The sequence below is a fragment of the Engystomops pustulosus genome, chromosome 2 (assembly GCF_040894005.1).
Source record: "Engystomops pustulosus chromosome 2, aEngPut4.maternal, whole genome shotgun sequence".
Classification (NCBI taxonomy): domain Eukaryota; kingdom Metazoa; phylum Chordata; class Amphibia; order Anura; family Leptodactylidae; genus Engystomops; species Engystomops pustulosus.
The window spans coordinates 213657339-213682366 of NC_092412.1; the positions used below are offsets into that span (position 1 = coordinate 213657339).

Consider the following 25028-nt stretch of genomic DNA (forward strand, 5'->3'; position numbering starts at 1 on the left):
CTTATCTCCTGTGTGCATCAGCTGTATGTGCCTATCTGAAGAAAGTTTGCTGCTGCTTCATAGGAGCACGGAAAGGGAGTATCGAGGCACCCTAACCCTCTTCTGCACTCCCAACTAGTGCAAGGAGACGGGGAACATTGCACAAGGTCTAATGTCCAAGAGGTCCAAGCGGTAAAGAACAACTAGTCAACACTCTTCCTACATCAAACTGAATAACATGGATTCAAAGACAAGGTAAACAAAGAAGAATGGGGCACATTTACTTACTCGGTCCGCGGAGTTCACCGAAAGTGCATTTACCGACAATCATGCACTCTGGTGCGATTCACTAAGATCGTGCGCCTGATATCCTGCATGTGTCGCTTACCCCGCTCAGGTCCGCCGGAGTTCACCTTCTTCCTGGTGCATGTAAGTGCTTGATCTTGCGACACAATTTGAAAGTTAAATCCTGCACTCAGTCCAAATCAGTCGGATCGTCCAGATTTCTGTCGCCTGAAAGCCAGCGCAGCCACGCCACAATCCAATTGTCTTTCAACACAAATACCTGTAACAGCAGCGCAAATCCCGAAAATGATGGAAAATCTGCTGAAAGTGCGGACGCAGACCCTTCGTAAATAAGCATGAATATCTTTCCCGCACTTCTCCCTATGGTGAGGGGAGGGGTGAGTAGCATTTACCTCTCTCCAGCGCGCGGCTGTATGCAGACCGTGCATACGTTTGTGTGAAACCAGCCTTAACCTGTTGCCTGCGATATATATACGATGCAGTATATGGTAAGTACCTAAGGAGGTCTGCAAGTACAGTAATCTAATAGTTTATAAAAATAAATAAAAAACCTTAAACTTTAAATCACCCCATTTCCCTAGAACTGGTATAAAAAAATGTAAAAAAATCATAAACATTTTAGGTATCACAACGTCGGCAAAGTCCTGATCTATCAAAATAGTCACAATAGCAACTCATAAAAATTGAAATTAAAAGTGATAACAAGGTTGCACAGTCCAAAAATGGTATCCCCATGATCATAGCTACCCTGAGCCTAAAGGAGAGGCGTCATTTAGGTTGCATAATAAAATCTGTAAAAACTGCGCCAATAAGAAACTGCCGCAAATGCGGTTTTAATGACACTCACTGTATTTGGAATTTATTTTCTAGCTTCCCAGTGCACGGCTTGGAATATTAAATACCGCCAGTGGGAAGTACAATGTACAGTCCATGCACAGCTCTGTACACGGAAAAATAAAATAGTAATGGATAAGTGATGGAGGGGAGCAAAAAAATGGACGTTACTTAAACCATATTGCGTGTTTTTGTGGTGAAATAACGTAATTGAATGAATTGCAGTTTACTTGTAAAGGAGGAAACAAATTTTTCAGTTCCTGACTGATTTGGTATTGTACACCAGTTAATAATAGAAACCAGTACAACAATCCTCCTCCTTGCACGGTTTCTGTCATTTGGATTTTCACCAGCAGGGGGCGCATTTGTTTACATGATTGCACGTCGCGCGCGGGCGCTTCTTATTTTACTCAGAGCGTCGGCGCGTTGCAGTTAGGGAGCGCGCACGTAGCGGTTACCTGGGTGACGGGGACGCGCGGCCCGGTGATGGCGGAGGAATGGAACCAGGATACCGGGGAGGTGGTGTACAGGTCCCGGGACCCCATCAAGAACCTGAAGATCCGGTAACGTGACACTTCAAAGGCTGCCGCCAATATTAGTGAGCGCTCCTCCTGACAGATTGTGTCCGCAGGGTGAAGCTGCAGCGGGTGTCTCCGGTCAGTGCACTGGTACAGCGGGTACAGGAGCAGCAGGAGGAGGGAGGCGGAGGGGACATCGCACTGCGGACCCTGAGCTCCAGCGCAGGCACCAGTAAGTACACAGTGATGTCACAGTACAAGGATAATGCACACAGTGATATCACACTGCAGGGACAGTTATGTCACAGTGCAGGGACAATACACACAGTGATGTCACAGTACTGGGATAATACACACAGTGATGTCACAATTCTGGGATAATACACACAGTGATGCCATACACACAGTGATGTCACAGTACAGAGATACTACACACAGTGATGTCACAGTACAAGGATAATGCACACAGTGATATCACAGTGCAGGGACAGTGATGTCACAGTACTGGGATAATACACACAGTGATGTTACAGTACTGGGATAATACACACAGTGATGTCACAGTACTGGGATAATACACACAGCGATGTCACAGTACTGGGATAATACACACAGTGATGTTACAGTACTGGGATACTACACACATTGATGTCACAGTACAGGGATAATACACACAGCGATGTCACAGTACTGGGATACTACACACAGCGATGTCACAGTACTGGGATACTACACACAGCGATGTCACAGTACTGGGATACTACACACAGTGATGTCACAGTACTGGGATAATACACACAGCGATGTCACAGTACTGGGATACTACACACAGCGATGTCACAGTACTGGGATACTACACACAGCGATGTCACAGTACTGGGATACTACACACAGCGATGTCACAGTACTGGGATACTACACACAGCGATGTCACAGTACTGGGATACTACACACAGCGATGTCACAGTACTGGGATACTACACACAGTGATGTCACAGTACTGGGATACTACACACAGTGATGTCACAGTACTGGGATACTACACACAGTGATGTCACAGTACTGGGATACTACACACAGTGATGTCACAGTACTGGGATAATACACACAGGTATGTCACAGTACTGGGATAATACACACAGGGATGTCACAGTACTGGGAAAATACACACAGGGATTTCACAGTACTGGGATAATACACACAGCGATGTCACAGTACAGCGATAGTACACACAGTGATGTCACAGTACTGGTATAATACACACAGCAATGTCACAGTACAGGGATAGTACACACAGTGATGTCACAGTACAGGGATAGTACACACAGTGATGTCACAGTACAGGGATAGTACACACAGCGATGTCACAGTACTGGGATACTACACACAGCGATGTCACAGTACTGGGATACTACACACGGTGATGTCACAGTACTGGGATACTACACACGGTGATGTCACAGTACTGGGATACTACACACGGTGATGTCACAGTACTGGGATACTACACACGGTGATGTCACAGTACTGGGATACTACACACGGTGATGTCACAGTACTGGGATAATACGCACAGTGATGTCACAGTACTGGGATAATACGCACAGTGATGTCACAGTACAAGGATAATGCACACAGTGATATCACAGTGCAGGGACAATACACACAGTGATGCCATAGTACTGGGATACTACACACAGCGATGTCACAGTACTGGGATAATACACACAGCGATGTCACAGTACTGGGATAATACACACAGGTATGTCACAGTACTGGGATAATACACACAGGGATGTCACAGTACTGGGAAAATACACACAGGGATTTCACAGTACTGGGATACTACACACAGTGATGTCACAGTACTGGGATACTACACACAGCGATGTCACAGTACAGGGATAGTACACACAGCGATGTCACAGTACAGGGATAGTACACACAGCGATGTCACAGTACAGGGATAGTACACACAGCGATGTCACAGTACAGGGATAGTACACACAGTGATGTCACAGTACAGGGATAGTACACACAGGGATAACAGTTGTTACAGTGCAGGTGTTATAATGATGTCAGAGGATAAAACACAAGAGAACGCACAGTAAATTACTACAGACTATGAATAATTTTAGGATGTGGAACTGATTGTCTGTGTTTCAATGATTTTCTTTTTACATGGAGGTTCCTGGAATGAATTCTGCTTGCAGTTCAAGGTTCCACTGTATTTTCTAAATGCTGTAAATGACATCTATTCTATCCCAATAATGTTTAACTATCCTTATTTCAGTATTGCACATAGGGACTGGTTCATACTGCAAAGCTGTGCCCATTGGAGTTGATCCCTGCCATTCTATATGCCTGGAATGGAAGAATATTTTTTTTGTATTTACCATGATTATTTTTCATGTGAAAAGCTCACAGCAGTAAATTTGTGCAGGTTGTAAAGTTGTATGTATAAGATCCATTTTATGTGTGTAGTTGGCGTACCTGCTGTGCAGGAGACTAGCATATGTCCATACATAATAATAATCATCACTCCCAACATTTATTGTTCTCTGTTGTTCCCTCTAGACTTCTCTAATACACTGCAGTTTTTTCCCTTAATGATAAACAGGTGGCTACAGACCAGGAGATGATGATGAAGAAGTTGTGATAACTTGGCAGGAGAAGCTTTTTAGTGCGGTAATGTTAGACTTCTTTTCCATTATTCTCTGTGTTCCAGTATAGAGAAGAACATGGCCCCTAGTATTGCTTTATAGTAGGAGTGTCCACTGGCTTGTGTTCCCTGCTTACAGATGACATTTTAAGGGGCTGTAACAAAGCATAACTATATATTCATGAAAATGTTATAAATCAATAGTGCAGTAGATGATAAAGTTTGTTATATACTTTAATTAATACTTACATTTTTTTATTGGCTATTTTTGATTTGCTTTTAGACCATTAAAAAAAAACACACACACACACAAACGAAGAATAAACCCTCTTCCCACCCCCTCTCCCTTCTTCCCCAGATGAGATTAATACTTTCATTTAATGTTCTTTACTTAAATATTTATGTTCTTCTGTCCTACTTTTTACCCTGCCTTTCTTCATGTATTAACTGAATTTTAATTAAAAACCAGGGGCACTTACTCATAGATCCAGACACTATGATTGTGCTAATTTTCGTATATATTTGCCATCAATGGCCTCCTTCCTTTTAAAATCAACTTTTAAAATTTTGCAAATGAGCCTGAAGGGCTACCCTAGCCCCTTTGAGATGTTTTCCTTTACAGGCTGTTACATTGTCTCACCTCCTGCTTCCTCGGCACTTGTGCATTCAGCAATTTTTGCTGAGGTAGCAGGGGGAAGGTGCGACATTGTGACAGTCTGTAAAGCCAAATTATAGTGGGGCCCCTCAGGCTCATTTGTATAATCTTAAAAGCTGATTTTAGAAGGAAGGAGGTCATGGATAACAAATATGAGAAGGTTACCACAGTCACAGTGCCTGGATCTATAGTGTCCTTGGTTTATCAAGCTTGGGACATTTTATGGGACAATCAATTCAATATTCATATAATTATTCATGATTCCATTTCACACAATTCATGCAGTTTGAGTATGAGCTGTACAGGAATGAGGCAGCTTGTTGCACACCGCTGGATCGTCAGTATCATAAGGATATTGTTTCTTTGGAGCGGAGGGGAGGACGAAAAAATATGCGTATCTTTACCTACACAGACTTTGATAGGTACACCAACCTAGAAGAGGTATGTATAAACCAAACACATGTGCATTTTTGAAAAGTTATTGGTAGAAAAATGTAATCCATACAAAAAAAAAATTCAACTAACATATGCCCCTTATAAGAGGCAAGTGCTGGAGAGGAACATCTCTGCCAAACATATCCGCCAAAAATTTTGGATTTAAACATGAGCTCTCCATGTTCCCCATGGTCACCCTTTCTTTAAGAGGACAGCAAATATTACTGTATTTATAGTAACAGCTCACCAGGCCCTTATTTACAGAAGGATTGTCCTTATGAGACAACTCTTTTTGTAATATGAGCATGGATGAGTAGATTATAAACTTGGACAACTTCCACATGAATGATCATTACTGAATGTTTAGCCATAGTGCTGGATGTCAAGACTTGTTCATTTCAGTTCCATAAAGGGAACTTGTTACTAGACTTTTTGCTTATGTCATAAACATGACACAATGTACCATTTTTACCATCTCTTCTTCCAGCTAATAACATAGGATAGGTCATTTATAGTTTATCAATGGGGTTACGACAACCGGCAACCCCACCGATCCCATGTTTTACACTAGCTCTATTTGTCATGTATTTGCGGCACCACATGTGCAGCTCTTTTTACAATACAACCAAGTGGCAAATATTTTTCAGAAGGAGCTTTACGCATGTAGCCCTGAGGTTGCGTTCACACGTTGCTTTCTGAACGTGTGTTTTAAACACATGCATTTTGGCTGCTTTGAAAGCCTTTTTCAGCAGCTCTGTTAACATTTTCTTAGCAGCAAAAAGCATGGTACCATGAAAAAACGGATGCCTTCTGACGCATGTGTTTAAAACACGTGAATCAGAACGCAATGCGTGAATGCACCCAAATAGCACCACAGAACTATAAAACAGCTGATGTACAGGGGTTTTACAAAACTATCAATTACCTATCTTACTATGGATAGGCCATTAATAGTTGAGGGTCGGAAAACCCCATTAATAGACTTCTATAGAGCACATTTATTTTTTTCTATCCATAATATTATATCCATAAGGTCTCATGCACACAAATGTAGTTAGGGGATAAGTACTAGCCATAGTTTCAATAGCTACCACATGTCCTCATGTATTTCTATGGGCCCAAACCCTATGTGTGAGCCAACTCCAAAACTCAGAGCTGGTCCTGTTCCAGCCCGTACGGCTAGGATAATCTTTTCTCCTGTCGTCAGAGTGTGAGTGGACTTTCCACTCAGATGACACATCGGCCGTTGTTCGTGCCCCATGATATGCACATGTTTGTGGGCATGAGGCCTAATACCGGTTGCCCGCAAACCAATAAAAATGCTCCCTAAATTGGAGCGATTTCGCAGACCTGGTATCACTGGACTGGGCTGACCTGCTGAGTTCAGTTCAGTGATGCAAGGTTTGGTCTGGGAAATCCCTACAGTGCAAAGAGCGTTTTTCTCAGACTGAAGTTGCTTTTGGGCAGCTGGCATGAGGCTGAGTTTCCATGCTGCTTGTTTGTTATAGTTTATGGTAAAACCCAGCAGTTTTTGGTGTTTTTTTGTAGAAGTCACAGAACAAAATGTAACATAACCACAGGATGCATAATAAGGAAATTACATCTTTGGTAGTTAAAACAATAAAAGAGTAATACCACTTATAATGATACACCTGAAATAATATGTACATATTAAAATTTACAGGGTTTTTCTATAGCGTTTGAGCTTCAGGCTGTAATGATAGGTGTTCTTTGTTGGTACAGCACTGCCAGTCAGTAACCACATCGGAACAGGAGACTCCCACTTTCTTGGCTGAACGTATGGCAAATGTCAGGAGACGGCGGCAAGACAAAAGAACATTGTAAGTAGTCAGATATAGTAAGTAACTCGGAGCTCCTATTAGATACACACTCAGGGATTTTCCTCAAAGGGGTATTCTCGTCTGGGCATTAACATTCAGTTTGATTTATCTGCCATATATAAATATTTCTTCAATTAGATGTTATTAAAAATTTTTTACCTGGATGAAAATAATTTCTCATAAATGTAGTCGTATGGTCCCTTAGAAACAAGACTGTGTCCATGGATGCGACCACCTCTGCTGAAGTGATTGCACAAGGAAAAGTTTTTTTATATGGTATGTCCAGGACATGTCCCGCAACCGTCCTGTGGTAATCATTGCTGAATCCAGGTGGCCAGGCAGTACTGAATAGTACATGTCTGTCCACCACTGCTAGAGTGTGGGGTGGTCGTATCCGAGAAAGCTATGTGGTTTGGCTATGGGAATACCCCTTTAAAGCTGGCCATACACTTAAGATAACCTGGTGACCAAATGGCCAAGGACTCCCCCAGCTCAACTTTAAACATGGAGTGGCATAGCATGTATGTGTATTGTTATAAGGAAAGAGACAAAAGCAGCTTCCTGATCTCAATAATGTCGCAGGGGAATTACGGGTTGAGCTGCCTACCAACTGACCTTGACTAATACTACATAAGGCTACATTCACACTACAGTATGGGGGACGTATATACGGCCGACGTATATGCGGCCGATATACGTCCCCCATACACTTCTATGGGCTCACGGCCCTGTACGGAAGAGGTACGGTGCAGCACACGTGCGGCACTGTACCGCTCTGTAGCCCGGGAAAAGATAGGACATGTCCTATCTTTCCCTGTATTACGGCGCCGTGCGCCATTACTTCCTATGGAAGCTGCACTCACCTCCTCCTCCTCTCCCCGCGCTGCCGTGTGCCTGCCGTGCTACGGTGCGGCGGGCTCACGGCAGTGGGAATGTAGCCTAAATAAGGCAGCAATTCTACCAAAGTTACCATTTAGAGTCCATGATATGAAATGATCTATGTCCGGACTATTTTATTTTTAAGGGATGGAGCTGGGGCCCGCAATCGTCTCGTCACATGGAAACCGTCAGAGGAGTTCATAAAGAATAATCATATCATTAATACACCCGTACAGACAATGTATATCATGGCAGATTTAGGATCAAGGGGAAAGTAAGTAAATCTGCTGGCATATACTTTACAATTGGTTGTTTTTTTTAGAAATTACCTTACTTTGGTATAAGTAGAATATATAATCACCATTCCCACTCCATATTCTGTGCTGATGCTCTCCTGGTCCCCTCTTTCTGGGTGCTAGTGATTGTACGGTGCTTTCACATGTCCGCAGTTCAGTTACTAAGTTGGTTATTGATTTGCTTTGTAAAAATTCAGATGTGCATACCACCATATCCTAGAAGACTGGAGGCTGGAATCATTATCAAAGGCACTAACACTACTGAATAAAGCGTCTGAATTTTTTTAAAAAAAATCTGAAATAAAAATTGGAAATTAAAATATTTTAAGCAATCAATGTTTGGGAAAAATTTGCTGCTTTACATTTACTGAAAACCTTATTTTTTACATATATGCATATCGATGAGTTATCATAATCTTCTGGTTCTTTGTGTCTGTTTCACAGATTAGGATTGAAGGAGAACGAGCATGTTCTATGTACTATACGTGTAGACAGTAATGGCGTCATCACTTTAAAACCAGATGTTACTGGATCTAAAGGCCCATACAGGTAATAACAAAGCAAAGAGTCATCTTTATATCAGACATCAGTGTTCTACAAAACATAGGGAACAAATAAAATAAGACATTACAAAGTACAAAGCGTCATATGGAACAATAGGAGTGAGGGCCCTGCTCACAAGAGCTTACAGTTTATGCATTATTGCATTTCTCCATTCTTTTTGGTCCTTCCAATAACTTCTGGTGTTTCTGAAGCTGGAAGTATATTCTCTTCTTGTTAGAGTAGATGCTGAGCAAATACAATTATAGTAACCCTGTTTCACTATTCTCAATATATGATAATGCACAGGGAGCCGTCTTTCTGCTCTCTTCATTGTAGCCTACTATTTCTTCATGGTACAGTACCCCCTTGTTATATATACAGAGCAGAGTAATTGTAGGCTTCTGCTATTCCTTCTAATTGTCTTTCTCTTTAGACTTGAGGTGGAGAGTCACAAGCGTGAGCTATGGAGGTACACCCTGCAACATGTCTCTGAGTGCGTCCAACGAGATGAGCAGGAGCGGGAGGAGATCCTCTACAAAGATGTGAGTAAATGTTAATGAGAACCGATGCTGTGTGCGTTGTGACGGCACTACATCTCTAAATGTCATTTTCTACTACTTTCACACACTTATTGATGTCTTAATATTAATTCTTATACACACAATGCATCTTTGACTTGTGGATGTTCCTCTGAACCTTCTGCCATAATTGACATAATGCAGGTTCTAATCTTGCAGCACAGACCATTTGTGGTTTTTCATGCAGCATGTCAATGCAATAAGTAATCCCCAAACTGTATATATAAGTCCCCTCCATTATAACTACATCAGCGGTTGAAGGTTCATACAAATGTATCCATACACTGCTGAAACCACTGATAGGGGGTGGCTATGATGGAGGGGGCCTGCAGGCAGTAATGTTGAAACAGTCCCCTCCATCTGCCAAAAGTTAGCAGGACATGAAGTCCTTAAAACCTGGAAACTTTATTAGGGTAAATAATAATATGGGTGACCCTATTGGGAACTAATACTCACCCTGTTAAAGTTTGGGATCAGTTGCTAACACATTTAAGCAGTAACATGCCAACAAATACCTTCAAAGTTTATTTTTTTGTTTGTTTCTATAGCTATATGGTAGGCATAAAGAATACCTGAACAACCTGGTGGGCTCAGATTTTGAGATGGTAAGTAACAATGTGTCCACTGTTTTATTTTAACTTTAGCTAACTTCCTGAGGTTAAAGTGTTGTGCAGTATACACCAAGTTAGGGGGTCGCTTCACACATCCTGCGGCACTACCAACATTACCACCATATCCACGAATAAAAATATTTAGGTTTTTACCACAAAAGGAGATTCATTTCTGCCCTTTGACTTGTTGCCACTGTTTCTGGGAGAAAGCAAGTGTGATTTCATTTCCTGGTACAGCATTTTTTTAACTGTATGCATTGTGTGCAGTAATTCTCCCAATAGAGGAATATGGCAAACCATGATTAGAAAGCAATGCTGTAAGTTACACTTCAGTATTATCTACATTTAAAGGGAACCTGTCACCAGATTTTACCCCATTGAACTGCCAGCCTCCCCTTCCCTCCTGTAATGGTTGTAATGTCCTTTCTAGAATTCCCTCTTTTATGTGACATCTCGCTCTTTTGCCTTTAAAAATATCTCATGTGAAATGAAGCAAGAAAAGTCATATTTACCTGAGATAAGTTAAGTCTAGAGGCTGCGGGGGTCCAATCTTTGGTTCTATGGTACCTAGAAATATAACTACTGGTGTCCTATAAAGATTAAGGATCTTGGGGCATATTCATCAGGACCTCTGCGCCACATCATAGGCTCGCAAAATGCTAGCCTATTGCTAGCACTTGCGACTATTTACCCCTCTCCGTCACCTTCACGCCAGTGAAGGGGAGTGGGGGGCGTGGCCAACCAGGAGTGGGCTGGCGCAGGGCGTTACTGTCTCTTCCGCCTCTTGATGTATCCTGCTGCGACTATGCAGCTGCAGGGCAATCGAGCTCCAGCGTATAATAAATGTCTACCCTTGTCTTTTAGATCTACAGAACCAGAGATACAGATGGTTAAAAAAAAAATGATTGGATATCTGCAGCTTGCATTTACAACTATGTATTCAGCTGCCTACATCTCTGGTTCTGTAGATAACAGACCCACAAGCCCGATGCGATTTAAAAGTTGATATTTTTATCTTTAATATGACACCAAAAGCACTAAAACAAGTTTTTAGGTACAATAGAATCAAAGATGGCGGCATTGCATCAGACTTCAAAAATTGAGAGATTCCTACTCTGTGCTAATATCCAAAGATGAAGAGGTATTAGAGTAGATTAAAATGATTTATTCCATATCAATACAATGCTTAGTAGATGCACTTAACTGATGAAGCACTCCATCTGAGTTCGAAACGTGTTGTATTCATATAGAATAAATTAATTGAAGCTGCTGGAACACTTCTTCTTCTTTGGGGAATAGGGGGGAGAGCAAGAATCTCACCTGTTTTGAAGTTTTATGGACCCATTGGAACGCAAAGCCATATCTGTGCACCCCCCTTTAAAGTGTGGGCTCTATAAGGCAATCTGAGTTGTTACATTCACTTGGTCAATTCTGTATCTGCGAGTGTCTTGCCCTATGAACACTTGTTTGCTTCTCTTTTTTTATCCCAATTGTTTACAGGGGATTCTGAAGTGACTCTCCATCTTCAGCCTCTAAACTTTGCTCACTTCAGGCAAATATGACTCTTCTCTGCTCAATGTCACATGACTTTGGAGGAGATTTTTTCTTTTAGGTAAACCTGGTAAGATTTCATATAAAAGATGAATTCTAGCAAAGATATGTCATACCCTACCCAAGGGGGCTAGTCGTTTAATGTGGTAAAACCTGGTGATAGTGGCACCACTGTTCAGAAACTCTTGCACCACAACACAGTTCACATCACATGGAAGTCCAACATAACTATCTCAAGCTTTAAAATCTGTTTTGTATAACATAGATCAGTGGTGGCGAACCTATGGCACGGGTGCCAGAGGTGGCACTCGGAGCCCTTTCTGTGGGCACCCAAGTCATTACCCAGGTCACCATTTAGGACTCAATACCTTCTCCTGCTTTCACAGGCAGACCAGTATGTGCCTCGTTCAGCGCTATTTTAAAGTGATTAGAAGTGCAGGAGGTGCTCAGTCCCCAAAAGGTTTGCCATCACTGACATAGATGAATAAGCTTTATATAAATTAGTTTTTGGTGCACCTATAGCATTGCCTCAGTACCCAAGCCTCAATCTGTTAGACTATCCCTGCTCAGTGACACCCCAGACCATCACCTTTTCTTCCTCGCCCGTGAAATAAGGAAAGCATTTGTATACTCCTATTTCAGAAGTGTAACCTTTTTTTTTTATTATTGTATTTAATGAAACTTTATAATAGTATAGATTTGATATTTCATGAGTAATATAACCATTTGCTTTGTGCAGCCACCAAGTGGGGCTTTGCGAGTCTTCATCAATGGGGAGATTGGTGAGTGAATTGCTGAGTGCACTATTTTCTAAGTGTTCTTACAAAAAAACTAATCTTTCCTATTGTAGCTCTCCTGCCAAGCGGTCCTCTTTTGTTCCTTCAGTACCCTAAATTATACTAAAAACTTCCTCTGCCAACCCGCTTCAAGATACAAGGCTCATACAAGGCGTCTGCACAGTCTTAGAAGTTATAACACCAACTTTGGATATCAGTTGCCTGAAGTTATTGAATCCCCAAAAATGTATGAAAAGGATCACCTATATGAATTTATAAATAAATGTAGATAATTGTGGTTGAAGCTTAGGTGTAAATAACCCAATGCTTGGGAGCTGAAGGATAGAAGTTGTTAAATTTTTCGGAGGGGAGTGCATAAAGAAATAAAAGCACACCACATTGGTGCAGAAGTAGGACCAGCACTTACCCACTTAGTGAATTGTTTAATTTTTAGAGAAACTTGCCTATTTGCATACTTTGCCTTGTTGCTGTTATTTTTTTTCTCTCTCACCCCAGTGTCTGCACATGAATATGAATATGATAACCTCTATGTTCATTTCTTCATGGAGCTACCGAAACGTATGTATCTGAGATTATTATGTAGGCCACAGGCTTTCCAGTGTTTCTATGGGGAACAAAACTGAGATGTGTAACAGTGTCGGCTAATTCTCCTGTGAAAAATAAGTTGTGTATTAAGTCAAGTCTTTGGAAGAGTCAGGCTATAGTTTACAGTAATTAAAGAGGTTGGCCATTGATACCAATGTTTTACAGGGTAATTATAAGATCCCAATAAGATCATCTACATTATACTTGACCTGTTAAAGGAACACTGCAGTAAAAGCTTATTCATTGACTAATACATGGTGCAGGGCTTGAACTGAGGAGCTTGACTCATTTTCATTTGTATTGCTAGAACGTGGAGTCATGCTTCTCCCTCAGGCCCTCTACAAGGTATAATTGAATAAATAAGCTTTCACTGGAGTGTTCCTTAAAGGTTTCCTAGGAGCCCCCGGACAGCAGGACTGGCACAGGCTTCCTTTGACTTGCATTGTCCTGCTGGCTTTGGATGGATGTCTGCTCTCCATCATAACTATTGGCATGCCCCTCCAACTACTAATATGGGAGTAGTTATCATAGAGGAGGCACCCTCCATCTGCTGTCCCGGTGCCAAACACCAGGGTAAGTATATATATTCACACGTTCAGTTTTTCAGATGTAGTTTTCAAAGCCAAAAGCAGATGTGGATCATAATGGGTAAGAACATACCAGTAAGAGGTGCTAATACTCCTCTTTTTTCAATCCAATTCTTTGTTTGGACATTGAAAACTGCATCTTGAAAATTGAATGTCTTTTATGGCCCCTAAAATGTGTTACCCTATTACCCTATTGTACTCGCTGTGCACTCTGCTATGCAGCCCTTTGGTTTTCAGGATAAATAGGTATCTAAGTGGTCAAAACCCCACTGACCATAATGTAATGGCATACCCTAGCTATAAACTATCACTTTATATTATGATGAAACCCCTTTTATACAGGTCCCGCCCCCTGCCCACTGTGATATCTGGTGAAGCTCTCTGGATGTTACTGTAGTCCTAGGCTGCAATGATCAGCTGTAAGGTGTCTGTAATGAAGCTTTATTGATAAACTTTGTTCCCATGACAGCACAAAACTTAAAAAATCTGTCACAGGGACAAAAATTTAATTTTGTCTGGAGCTACACATAAACCTGTCTCGACTTAAATACAAATGCAATTTAAGAACAAACCTATAGAACTTATCTTGTACGTAATCCAATGGACCTAAACCATTTTAGCTGTTGCTATGTTTTGGGCTGTAATACAGTAGAAAATATTGGTTCTATAACCACATTCTGTGGAAATACAGGGATTAGCTGTAATCTGTGGAAGAGTTAATCTGATAAATTCTCAACTTCCCCTTTTCCCTCATAGGAATCAGTGGATTCACTTATATATTCAGTCCTTCAGAGTAACAGACTCAGAAGTCTCTAATACATGCAGCTTATCTGATTCCTTTTCAAACAGGCTGTTAGTATCTTAAAGTCTCTGGACTTTTTGCAATGGTTTTGTCAAAGGGTTGTACACCCCAAATTGGTAACCAGCAGTATGTAATCTCTTATTTCTATTTCAATTAACAATGAAAGCCTAAGCTGTTAATAAAACATGATGTAACATGTAAAATGTTAGTTTGATGACACAATTATTTCTTTGCATTCTCTTTGCAGACTGGTCTAGTCCTGCCTTCCAGGAAATTTCGGGTGTTACTCAGAGCTGTAGATCTAAGACTCATGAAAGGGTAAGGATCTGCTGTCATTCATCATGAGTAGTTATGATTCTGTATTTCTATAACGTCTTGCCTCAGGTGATATGGTTTAATCCTATATCACCACCATTCTTCATGGCAGACCTTAGATTGATATAAAGAGGGTTGTGTAGTGTTGACTCTATCTAGAAAATGAATAAACATTTTATCAAGATTTTTATTTTTATATTTATAATCATCTATTGACAGAAAATAAAAGTGTCAACTTAAAACTAAATCGCTTCAAATCTTCTTTCGTGTATATAAGATATTCCACACTTTTTTCACCAAACTTTTGCCCTCCAGGAAAATGTAGCGTATTTCAGCCATCCTTTCAGCTTTGAGATGTTCCTGTCAGAAGAGGTGGAGTCTGAAGGTCGGTTCTTTGCTATAAAAACTAAAACTGTTCTGGACTCAGAGAATGTTATAAATGTACATCTCTTCATTGTTCATTTCAGATGTCCCACAATGGCCAGTTCTATATTTTGAGGTCCTTTCACTGGATTTCTGGCAGAGATATCGTGTTGAAGGCTATGGATCTGTTGTGCTTCCCCAAACTCCAGGTAAGGAATCCGAATAATAGCTGTTCAGAATCTGTACTGTGTATATCAAGAGCACAGTCCTGCAAACAATAGTTGTGGTGTGTAACAATAATTGAATCCACTAAAAAGAACCACAAGTGCTAAATAGTAGTTATCTCATTGTTCTGAGGAGTCACATAGTATATAACTTGGATTCCTAACCAAGCCCAGTGCCGACCGAGTGCAGTGGATGGGATTCCTTACATTCTAGATGGAGACTACTTGCAACCTATATCACTATGATACAAGGATTCCCATCCACTGTGCTCAGTCTGTGGGTTCTGACCAGCACACAGTTTCCACTTATGTAGCCATGAGAGATAATCTGTAGTCAGTAGTAATCCACACACTGCTGAGCTTAACAGGTTAAGAGATGTAAGAGGATTACACTAACAGCTAATATTTTGCTCTATGAACAGGATTGCACAACATCACAGCTCAGACATGGCGACCTGTGGAGCAAGGAACAGTCTCAGAGCTCAGAAGGTTTTTTATAGGTGGTTCCCCTGAACTAGAAGATGTGACCTATGTCAGGATACCCGGTACCTTCCAGGTGAAATATATGGCTACACATGTATACGGATGTACCGCATATACTCGAGTATAAGCCGAGTTTTTCAGCACAAAAAATGTGCTGAAAACCCTAACTCGGCTTATACTCAAGTCAAGAAAAAAAACAAACAAAAAGTGTACTTACCTTCCGACGCCCCAGCAGTTCCTCTTCTATCAATTGGATCGGCTCCGGCATCGGCTTCGTGTCCCTGGCAGTCCGTAGCAGGCATTGTGACGTCAGCCGGAGCCACGATGGATAGAAGAGGAACTGCTGGGGGGGGCGTCGGAAGGTGACTACACTTTTTGTTTTTTTCCTACAGGCATGTATTGGGGGAAGGGCTGCACACAATATACTGGGGGGCAGGGGCTGTCAGGCTATATACCACAGGGGGCAGGCTGGCTATATACCACAGGGGGCTGCCAGGCTTATATACCACAGGGGGCTGCCAGGCTTGTATACCACAGGGGGCTACCAGGCTTATATACCACAGGGGGCTGCCAGGCTTATATACCACAGGGGGCTGCCAGGCTTATATACCACAGGGGGCTGCCAGGCTTATATACCACAGGGGGCTGCCAGGCTTATATACCACAGGGGGCTACCAGGCTATATACTACAGGGGCTGGCAGGCTATATACTACAGGGGCTGGCAGGCTATATGGTACAGGGGCTGCCAGGCTATATGGTACAGGGGCTGCCAGGCTATACACTAGAGAGGGTGCTGGCAGGCTAAATAACCTGCTGGGGAGCTGGCAGGCTATATACTGGGGAGAGGGGGCAGGCAGGCTATATACTGGGTGGTGGGGCAGGCAGGAAAGAGTCCAGAGCAGCACAAACCTGGGTGTAAACCCCTTGGCTGGGGTCCCAATAGTAAATGCAGTAAATAGGCAGCACTCCGAAGTAAGTGAAGAGATAGTGGGTCTTTATTCGTTTTCGGTGCAATGTTTCGGTGTGAGCACACACCTTTTTCAAGCTATATATATATATATATATATATATATATATATATATATATATATATTAGTATAATGTAAGATGAAGAAATAATGTTCAGATTAGAGCTTGATCTGTATATAAACCTTACTGTACTGAGACTTGAGGATAAACCTCAATGATGCCAGGTTACAGCATGTATTGTTGACACTAACTGCATCTTACAGCAAATGGAAATAACATGAAAGCGTCTTGTGTTATACAGGGGGAACGTCTAAGTCGCTTTGGTTTTAGGACAGAGACAACAGGCAGAGTTTCATTCCGCTTCCACTCCATTCATCAATCACGGTACGAAAATATACAAGAATTGACTAAATGTTGTAAATGTATGACGACATTAGTTAGATATTCCATAAATGTATTGTGTATGCCCTACTTCTGGACCTGGGAACCTTGTCTTGTAGTTGCTGTGAGTAAAGAGCTGATAAATAAAGCCATAAATAAGCCTCTCCTTCCATTTGCTTCTGTGGGATACCCAGTGCAGCGGAGTGTGCTTAATGTGATTTATTCCACGTATTATTGGTAGCCATCTCGATGTAGAATCATGTTTTCTTGTTAAAGGAAATTCACCATCAAAATTAAGCATAGATAAATCGGGGACACTTACTGATCGATGTGGTACCCAATTGTGATACTCACCCTCCCCCTGCACTTCCTGTAATCTCAGCAGCAGTGAACACACTCCTTCAGAATTTAACAGACTGTGATTTTGCAGCACGTAAGGTGCCTGGATCTATGAGAAAGCGTCCCTGTTTTATCAGGATGGATTTTCTGGTAGATTTCCTTTGAGTTGTATAACAGGAGGCTGAAGATCCAGCAGGTTAAATAAATTTGCTTTATAAGGTCTGTGAAACGTAGTAGGAGGTCAATGCAAGTGATCAGAGGGCTCTCCAACGTAAAGTAGTTAAGGTGGGTGTCAGATGAGACAGATGAGGCAAACTTATGGCTCAGGGGCCAGAGATGGGACTCAGAACCCTCTCTCTGGGCACCCAGGTCACAGAGTTTGTCTGACAGGACACAAGGCATCGTCTTGCAGTCCCAGGCTGTCCAGGATGTGCCACACTCTGTGCTGTTTTAAAGCTAAACATTCTTAGACTGCCTGGGACTTCAGGAGGAATGAGTAGGTAAGAATTATCTTAGTTGCTACTGCATCAGGCCTACAATGGGAAGCTACAATGATAGTCCGAATTTCTCCTTTCAGCTGTATTAACATCCTCAGGATGAAAGATGTGGCGGAGCAGTTGGCAATAATTCACTGCCGTGTTGGCAGTTTGTTGGCAGTATATACCCAAGTATAAGCCAAGCCGAGTATAAGCCGAGATACCTAATTTTACCACCAAAAACTGGGAAAACCTGTGGACTCGAGTATAATTGGAAGGTGGGAAATGCATTAATCACAGCACCTCCAGTATATAGCCAGCCGGCCCCCTGTAGTATATAGCCAGCCGGCCCCCTGTAGTATATACCCTGCCGGCCCCCTGTAGTATATAGCCAGCCGGCCCCCTGTAGTATATAGCCAGCCGGCCCCCTGTAGTATATAGCCAGCCGGCCCCCTGTAGTATATAGCCAGCCGGCCCCCTGTGGCATATAGCCAGCCGGCCCCCTGTGGCATATAGCCAGCCGGCCCCCTGTGGCATATAGCCAGCCGGCCCCCTGTGGTATATAGCCAGCCGGCCCCCTGTGGTTTATAGCCAGCCTGCCCCCTGTGGTTTATAGCCAGCCGGCCCCCTGTAGTATATAGCCAGCCGGCCCCCTGTAGTATATAGCCAGCCGGCCCCCTGTAGTATATAGCCAGCCGGCCCCCTGTAGTATATAGCCAGCCGGCCCCCTGTAGTATATAGCCAGCCGGCCCCCTGTAGTATATAGCCAGCCGGCCCCCTGTAGTATATAGCCAGCCGGCCCCCTGTAGTATATAGCCAGCCGGCCCCCTGTAGTATATAAATGTGCTGAAAAACTTGGCTTATACTGGAGTATATATGGTAAATGGTTTTTGGTTGTACAGGCAGTTCCTGGGTTACATACAAGGTAGGTTCTTTAGGTTTGTACTTAAGTTGAATTTGCATGTAAGTCGGAACTGGTTTGTTTTATAATTATACCGCCAGACATAATTTTTGGTGGCCCTATGACATTTGTATTTACAAAATCGCCATGTATACTCGGGTACAAGCCGAGTTCTTCAGCACAAAAATAACTTTGGTTATACTCTTGTCTATGAAAAAAAAAACTCTGTACTCACCGTTCCGATGCCCCACCCTCCTTGGACCTGCCCCCCCCCCCTTTCCCCTGCAGGTCCTGTTCTGTTTCTGTCTTTGGCCTGATGCACACACCATGACGTGAGCCGCTTGCCGACATCATAGTGGGACTCCTATACTTAGGGGGACAGGCACTGGCTATATATACTAAGGGGGCAGGCACTGGCTATATATATTAAACGGGTTGTCCGAGAGATCTGGAAAAAAAACTAAAGGTGGCCGGGAGAGGGCTGCTTAAAAAAAATAAAGTCCTACTTACCTTCCGGTGCCCTCCGGTATCCAGCGCTTGCCGCCGGAAGCTGAGTCCTGCGCCGGAAGCTGAGTCCTGCGCCGGAAGCTGAGTCCTGCGCCGGAAGCTGAGTCCTGCGCCGGAAGCTGAGTCCTGCGCTGCTCCGTTTGTTTGTTTACATGCCGCCCGGACCAGAGCGACAGCAGCGCTGGATACCGGAGGGCACCGGAAAGTAAGTAGGACTTTATTTTTTTAAGCAGCCCTCTCCCGGCCACCTTTAGTTTTTTTTCCAGAACTCGGACAACCCCTTTAAGGGGGAAGGCACTGGCTTTTTTACAAGTGGACTGCTAGCTATATACTAGGGGGCTTTTGTGTGTGTGAACTTGAACCAACCAGCATTGGTTTCCATTAGAGTAAGTAGACTTTTGTAAGTCTACATTAAAGGGAACCTAACAACTCTGCTACCCCCCGAAACCACAAACACTACCGTGTCCTGCAATTTGCAAGTCTTAGAAACCCCCTTCCCCCCCACTCCTCTGCGATAAATTCAAGGTGGTGGGGGAATTTGACCATGTAGTGAACCTACCCAGCCCCCTGAAACAGCCGTTTCCACTACCCTCCCCCCCCCCCCCGCCTCCTATGTACAACGTCCCTCCTCTGATGTATGCGCAGTGCGCCTGTGATCTCTGCGCAGAACCTGCTCATTAACCAGCGCAGCCAAACAAAGTAACGTTTTCAATAAAAACCTTTTCCATAAATGTCCTAACCTCAATATACATTTCATTTAATACTTATAAGGAAATATTATAATAAAGGACCTATTGATGCTGTAGTCACTTATTAGTCTTGCTACAGAGAATTTGCTTCTTTTCGTGATGCAAAAAAAAAAAATCTGATTTCCAGTTCTAATGAGGTCATATCTGAGCACTTATGTAAATGAGTGATGTGCATTGATTGTAATAAAATTGTCTGAGGGTAGCTGCTGCCCGGTGCTTTAATGCAAGGTGCAATTTTATTCTGGATTCACAGCAAAGTTTCAGCAAAAGTGTGATGTGAAATATGCTATTATGGTGTAAAAGGCTATTTTACTGCAAATTTGCAACAATCCTTCAGTGTGAATTGCGACCCACACTGAATCTCTGAGCTGTATCCTCTCTCCATTACCTCTGTGTTGTTCTGTAGGTCCTTCCTTGACAGGAGCTCTCTGAGGAGGCGAATGCAGAGCGTATTGGATCGTCTGGGAGGCTCCAGCCAGCAGAGCTCTATACTCAATGTCCTTGGTACGTGTTTCATTATATAGACTTTATGGTGTTCCATAGAACCACCTAGTGGTCACTTGTTACAGTGCAGTTTACACTGCTTGACATTTCTTAAAGGAACTCCCTTTTTTCTGGCTTAGTCTTAATATATACTCAAAATCCCTGTTTGTTATAGACCTTACACTTTATTCTACTTCCTTGGGGCGGTTCTCGTGAACTAGATTCTAGGAGATCAGTGTTGACGTCACCACTAATCTTCTTAGGTCTAATTCACAGTTTGCATTTTGATGCAGGGTTTTCATGGTTTTATTTTTAGCACATACTGGGAATGGATTCCAGTCAGAAGAGAAGTATAGATCCTAGTTATACTTCTCCTTAGGAGCTCTTCTTGCTAATAACAGAACAATATTGATAAAGGTTTGCATTACACATTAGGATTTTTGGACTTATTGTAAACTTATTTGCACTGGTAGCTTTGTATATTTGTGTCTATATCAGCAACTGCAACGTCAATTCTTCTCTTTTTAGGAAAAATTGAAATTCTGTTTAATAGATAGGTATACAGATATATGTAATTGATATATCTATAATATTCTCAGTGCCATTTACAAGACACACTTCATTGATAAGTTATTTTTTGTACTGTCAGCAAACTTCTTCCACCTGTAAAATGGTATGAGGTGGAAGGGTGTGTGACAAAAAATATAAAAATATAATGTAGATTCCTTCTCCATTGACACAACCTGCACCTTCCTCCTGTGTTTGCTGTGGTCAAGGACCTAGTACAGGTTTGGTCTTTGGCTATAAATGCCATATCTTGTTTGTTTAAAGGGCATGGCATCATTGGCCGTATAGGTGATAGGGAAATGGCGTCATTCACTCTGCAATACTATTTCTATTATACTAATTCACCTCGGTGGGAGTTAGAGTAACAGAATAGAATGGTTTGGCTGTTTCTGTTACTCCAACCACCTCAGCGTGGTGGAGACCAGATTATATGGAGAGTGTAAAAAAACACTGCATGTAGTTATTAGGCTACATTCAGACGATGTATGCCCGCCGTACCGTAGTACGGCGGGCATACATCGGTGCTGCGGAAAGGAACAAGCAGTGATACAGTGGGGTTGGTATGTATGTGGAATGGGTATACCTACAGTATATAGATATTAATGCAGCATTTGATCTACTGTAGATGCTTTCCAGAGAGCACGAAGACGCATGCAGCAGGCCAGAGAGAGCCTCCCGAAGGATATTCTGAGTGCAACAGCGTCATTACAGCTTGAGCAGTCTACAGCATGAACCCCCATTGTACCCTGTATTGCAATATTTCGCCACAATTTGACATGGCTTTGTAATGTCAATCACATTTTTAAAGGTAGCTTATTGCTTATAGGTGTGTTCTTCAAAGCCAAATCAACCCAAAGGTCAGTATTGAGAGATTTTAGAAGTGAAGTCATCCAAAACCCTTTAGATTTGTAGTAAAGCTGATTCTTGTCTAGAGTTTGGTTACATTATAAAAGTGCATCCCCTTTACCGGTGAGTGTACTCATCCTGTGACCTTCTGACGTGTGTCTGTGCCCGGCGACCTGCCCCACTAGTGACGTGCCCAGCGGCCTCCCCCCACTAGTGACGTGCCCGGTGGCCTCCCATTGTTATATAAAAAAAACTTTTAATAAACTCAGTACTTGCCTCCAGTGCTCCCCAGAGCTGCTCTTATCTCTCGGGGTTCCTATGTAGTAGCGCGGGTAAAGACAACGCACTCTTCCCAATTCACACACCCACGTCATACCACATGTGGGCAGAGCGCATGGACCCATCTCTACCTGAGCTGATTTTTTTTATTTTATACTAGAAGGCTAGTGTGGCTTTTTTTCACCAGAAAAATTGTGCTGATAAACTTGGCTTATTTTCAAGTGAATACAGGATTTTACTTCTAAATTCTTTTTAGATGTTGACAAAATCTCACGGGCGATTTTTCATTTTTTAAATTTTTGTACCCCCTACTGGACAAAATGTATTCTACATGAGGAGGTTATATACAGTGCACAACAATGTCCCCATTGTCTTCCGGATGTAGGTGCAAGAGAATTTTTTTTATTGACAGCATACCAAACTTTTCTAATCACTTTGCTTATAGCATTAGTACAGTGTGTGTGTATTTATGGCCATTAAATAACTTTTATTCTGTATTTTTAACAGTTTTTTTCTCTCCAAACTCCTTCTCTAATTCTCATTTCTGTCTGAGCTGGTGGGTGGAGACTAACCGCTGTATCGCATATCGCCAGGAATTGCTATCGTTACCCCCTTTATGCCAGCTCCACACCAAAGGGCATAGAGGAGAGTGAATGGAATCATCAGGACCATGAATGTGTGTTTTTTTTGTCCAAAATTAGTTTTGTCCACTGTCGCAGCTACTGGACAGTTGGATCAGGAGACCTATGCCTCTTGATGTATCCTGAGGGGCAGGGCTTCTATTATATACCAGTACACAAACTTAGAAGGTTCGATAGTTGTTTTGTTTTGTTTTTTTAAAGAAAGGAGTTTGACAACATAGATGCTCTATGCACAAGGGACAGGAAAAAGTGAATCACAACAGCTAGGTCTCCACGCACCAGTGAATTGCAAATTTACAGGCTGAGACTAAAGGGAAAATTTTGGTTAATAAAAGATGTGTTTAGAAGGCTTAAAAGAAATCTACCATAAAAATCCATCATAATAAACCAGGGACACGTAAACTTAGATCTGGACACTGTGACTGTGGTAATTTCCCTATTTGTTGTCCATGGCCTCCTTCCTTCTAAATTCTCCTTTTAAATGATGGTAATGAGCCAGAAGGGCTTTGGGGGCATTATCAGAGCCCCACTGTGCTGTAGATTCACAAGCTGTTACACAGCAAGGAGCACTTCTGGATCATTAGCATAATTTTAAATGTGGATTTTAAAAGGAAGGTGGTCATGAATAACAAATATAAGACGATTACCACAGTCACGCTGCCTGGATCTATGAGTAAGTGCCCCTGGTTTATCATGATAGATCTTGACAGAAGTTTGAAAATCTGAAAATTGCTAGAAATGTAAACAGAGCCTTACGAAGCAAGAAACTATCATCAGCATTTATATAAAACACGTGTGTAAATAGATTATTAGATCTTTTATTGATTGTTTTATACTTCTGTTTATTTTTTATATTTATGAAAAACCGTCTTTATTTGTTTTCTATGTAAACATTTATAATAAACAGGATAAAATCAAACTGAACGTGGATGTGTTTTTGATTATTTGCAATCCTCTAAAAATTACCAAAATAATTGCTTTTGGTTGTATGTTGTCTTTACACATTTGGTCAATTTGAGAAGTATATTGATAGATCTGTATCTAACACCTTCATAGACGTCTGTTCTAAAGTTAAGGGTAGGTTTACAACTGCAGAGCTATTTTTTGCAGTAATGAAGACTGCACTTCTCTGAAAACTGCAAAATACTATGTATCATCATTTTTTTAATGATTTTTTTGCAATGGAAGTCAAGTCTTCTTTTCTTTTTTTTTTAAACAGTCTTCCATTGAGAATAAAAAAATGTATCAGTTGTGTACGGCTGTGTACGGCTTTTGTCGTATGTAAACCTTTATTTGGTGATAAAACACCACAGGAAGGTATTAAATAAAATAGACCTCTTTGAGTAACCCAGCACCATGAATATGAAAAGGTAGAATTACTAATCCAGAAGACGCTGAGTTATGGAGAAAGTATATTGGATGTATCTGTTTATGAAGGAAGTCTGGCGTAATTTGTGTAAAAATAAAAAAAAGTCTAAGTGTAAAACTTTTTGCAACTTATTATAATGAATGCCCCCCAGGGATCATGTTTCAAGCATGCTCCTAAAACCCATCTCTTTAGGTAAGCCTCACACTTATTAAGTGCATAAAATGTCAAGTCCCCCTTTACTAAACCATCCTAAGTCTTCCTCCCGTCTGCTATCCGGCAAACACCAGATATATACCAAGCTTCTATATATAAAGATTATTATTATTAGGTAGCCGCCTCAGGAGAAAGGTAGCCGCCACAGCACACCCCAGGAGATAGGTAGCCGTCACAAGACATGCCCCTTCACGAAGATAGGTAGCCACCACAGAACATGCCCCCACCCCAGGAGAAAGGTAGCCACCACAGCACATGCCCCCACCCCAGGAGAAAGGTAGCCGCCACAGCACACCCCAGGAGATAGGTAGCCGTCACAAGGCATGCCCCTTCACGAAGATAGGTAGCCACCACAGAACATGCCCCCACCTCAGGAGAAAGGTAGCCACCACAGCACATGCCCCCACCCCAGGAGAAAGGGAGAAAGGTAGCCGCCACAGCACACCCCAGGAGATAGGTAGCC

At 42.1% G+C, this 25028-nt stretch overlaps 1 protein-coding gene across 2 annotated transcripts; it reads left to right on the forward strand.

Moving 5' to 3' along the window:
• Positions 1–1528: 1528 nt before the first annotated feature.
• Positions 1529–23902, forward strand: MKS1 (MKS transition zone complex subunit 1). Of its 2 annotated transcripts, XM_072138072.1 has the most exons (18): positions 1529–1682; positions 1751–1869; positions 4258–4325; positions 5240–5395; positions 7133–7230; positions 8255–8383; positions 8850–8954; positions 9382–9490; positions 10075–10131; positions 12428–12470; positions 12981–13043; positions 14707–14777; positions 15090–15159; positions 15242–15346; positions 15784–15917; positions 17116–17198; positions 20574–20671; positions 21843–23902. In XM_072138072.1, exons 1-18 carry the CDS (start codon positions 1606–1608, stop codon positions 21947–21949), a joined length of 1692 nt encoding a protein of 563 aa, XP_071994173.1. In that variant the 5' UTR covers positions 1529–1605; the 3' UTR covers positions 21950–23902. The 2 variants fall into 2 exon arrangements, with proteins under 2 accessions (XP_071994173.1, XP_071994175.1); XM_072138074.1 differs by lacking the exon at positions 5240–5395.
• The last annotated feature ends 1126 nt before the right edge of the window (positions 23903–25028 follow it).

Coding starts and splice junctions, on each gene's coding strand:
- MKS1 (XM_072138072.1), top strand. CDS start 1,606: ATGGCGGAGGAATGGAACCAGGATACCGGGGAGGTGGTGTACAGGTCC. Junction 4,326..5,239: donor AGGAGAAGCTTTTTAGTGCG/GTAATGTTAGAC, acceptor CAATTCATGCAG/TTTGAGTATGAGCTGTACAG. Junction 10,132..12,427: donor TGGGCTCAGATTTTGAGATG/GTAAGTAACAAT, acceptor TGCTTTGTGCAG/CCACCAAGTGGGGCTTTGCG.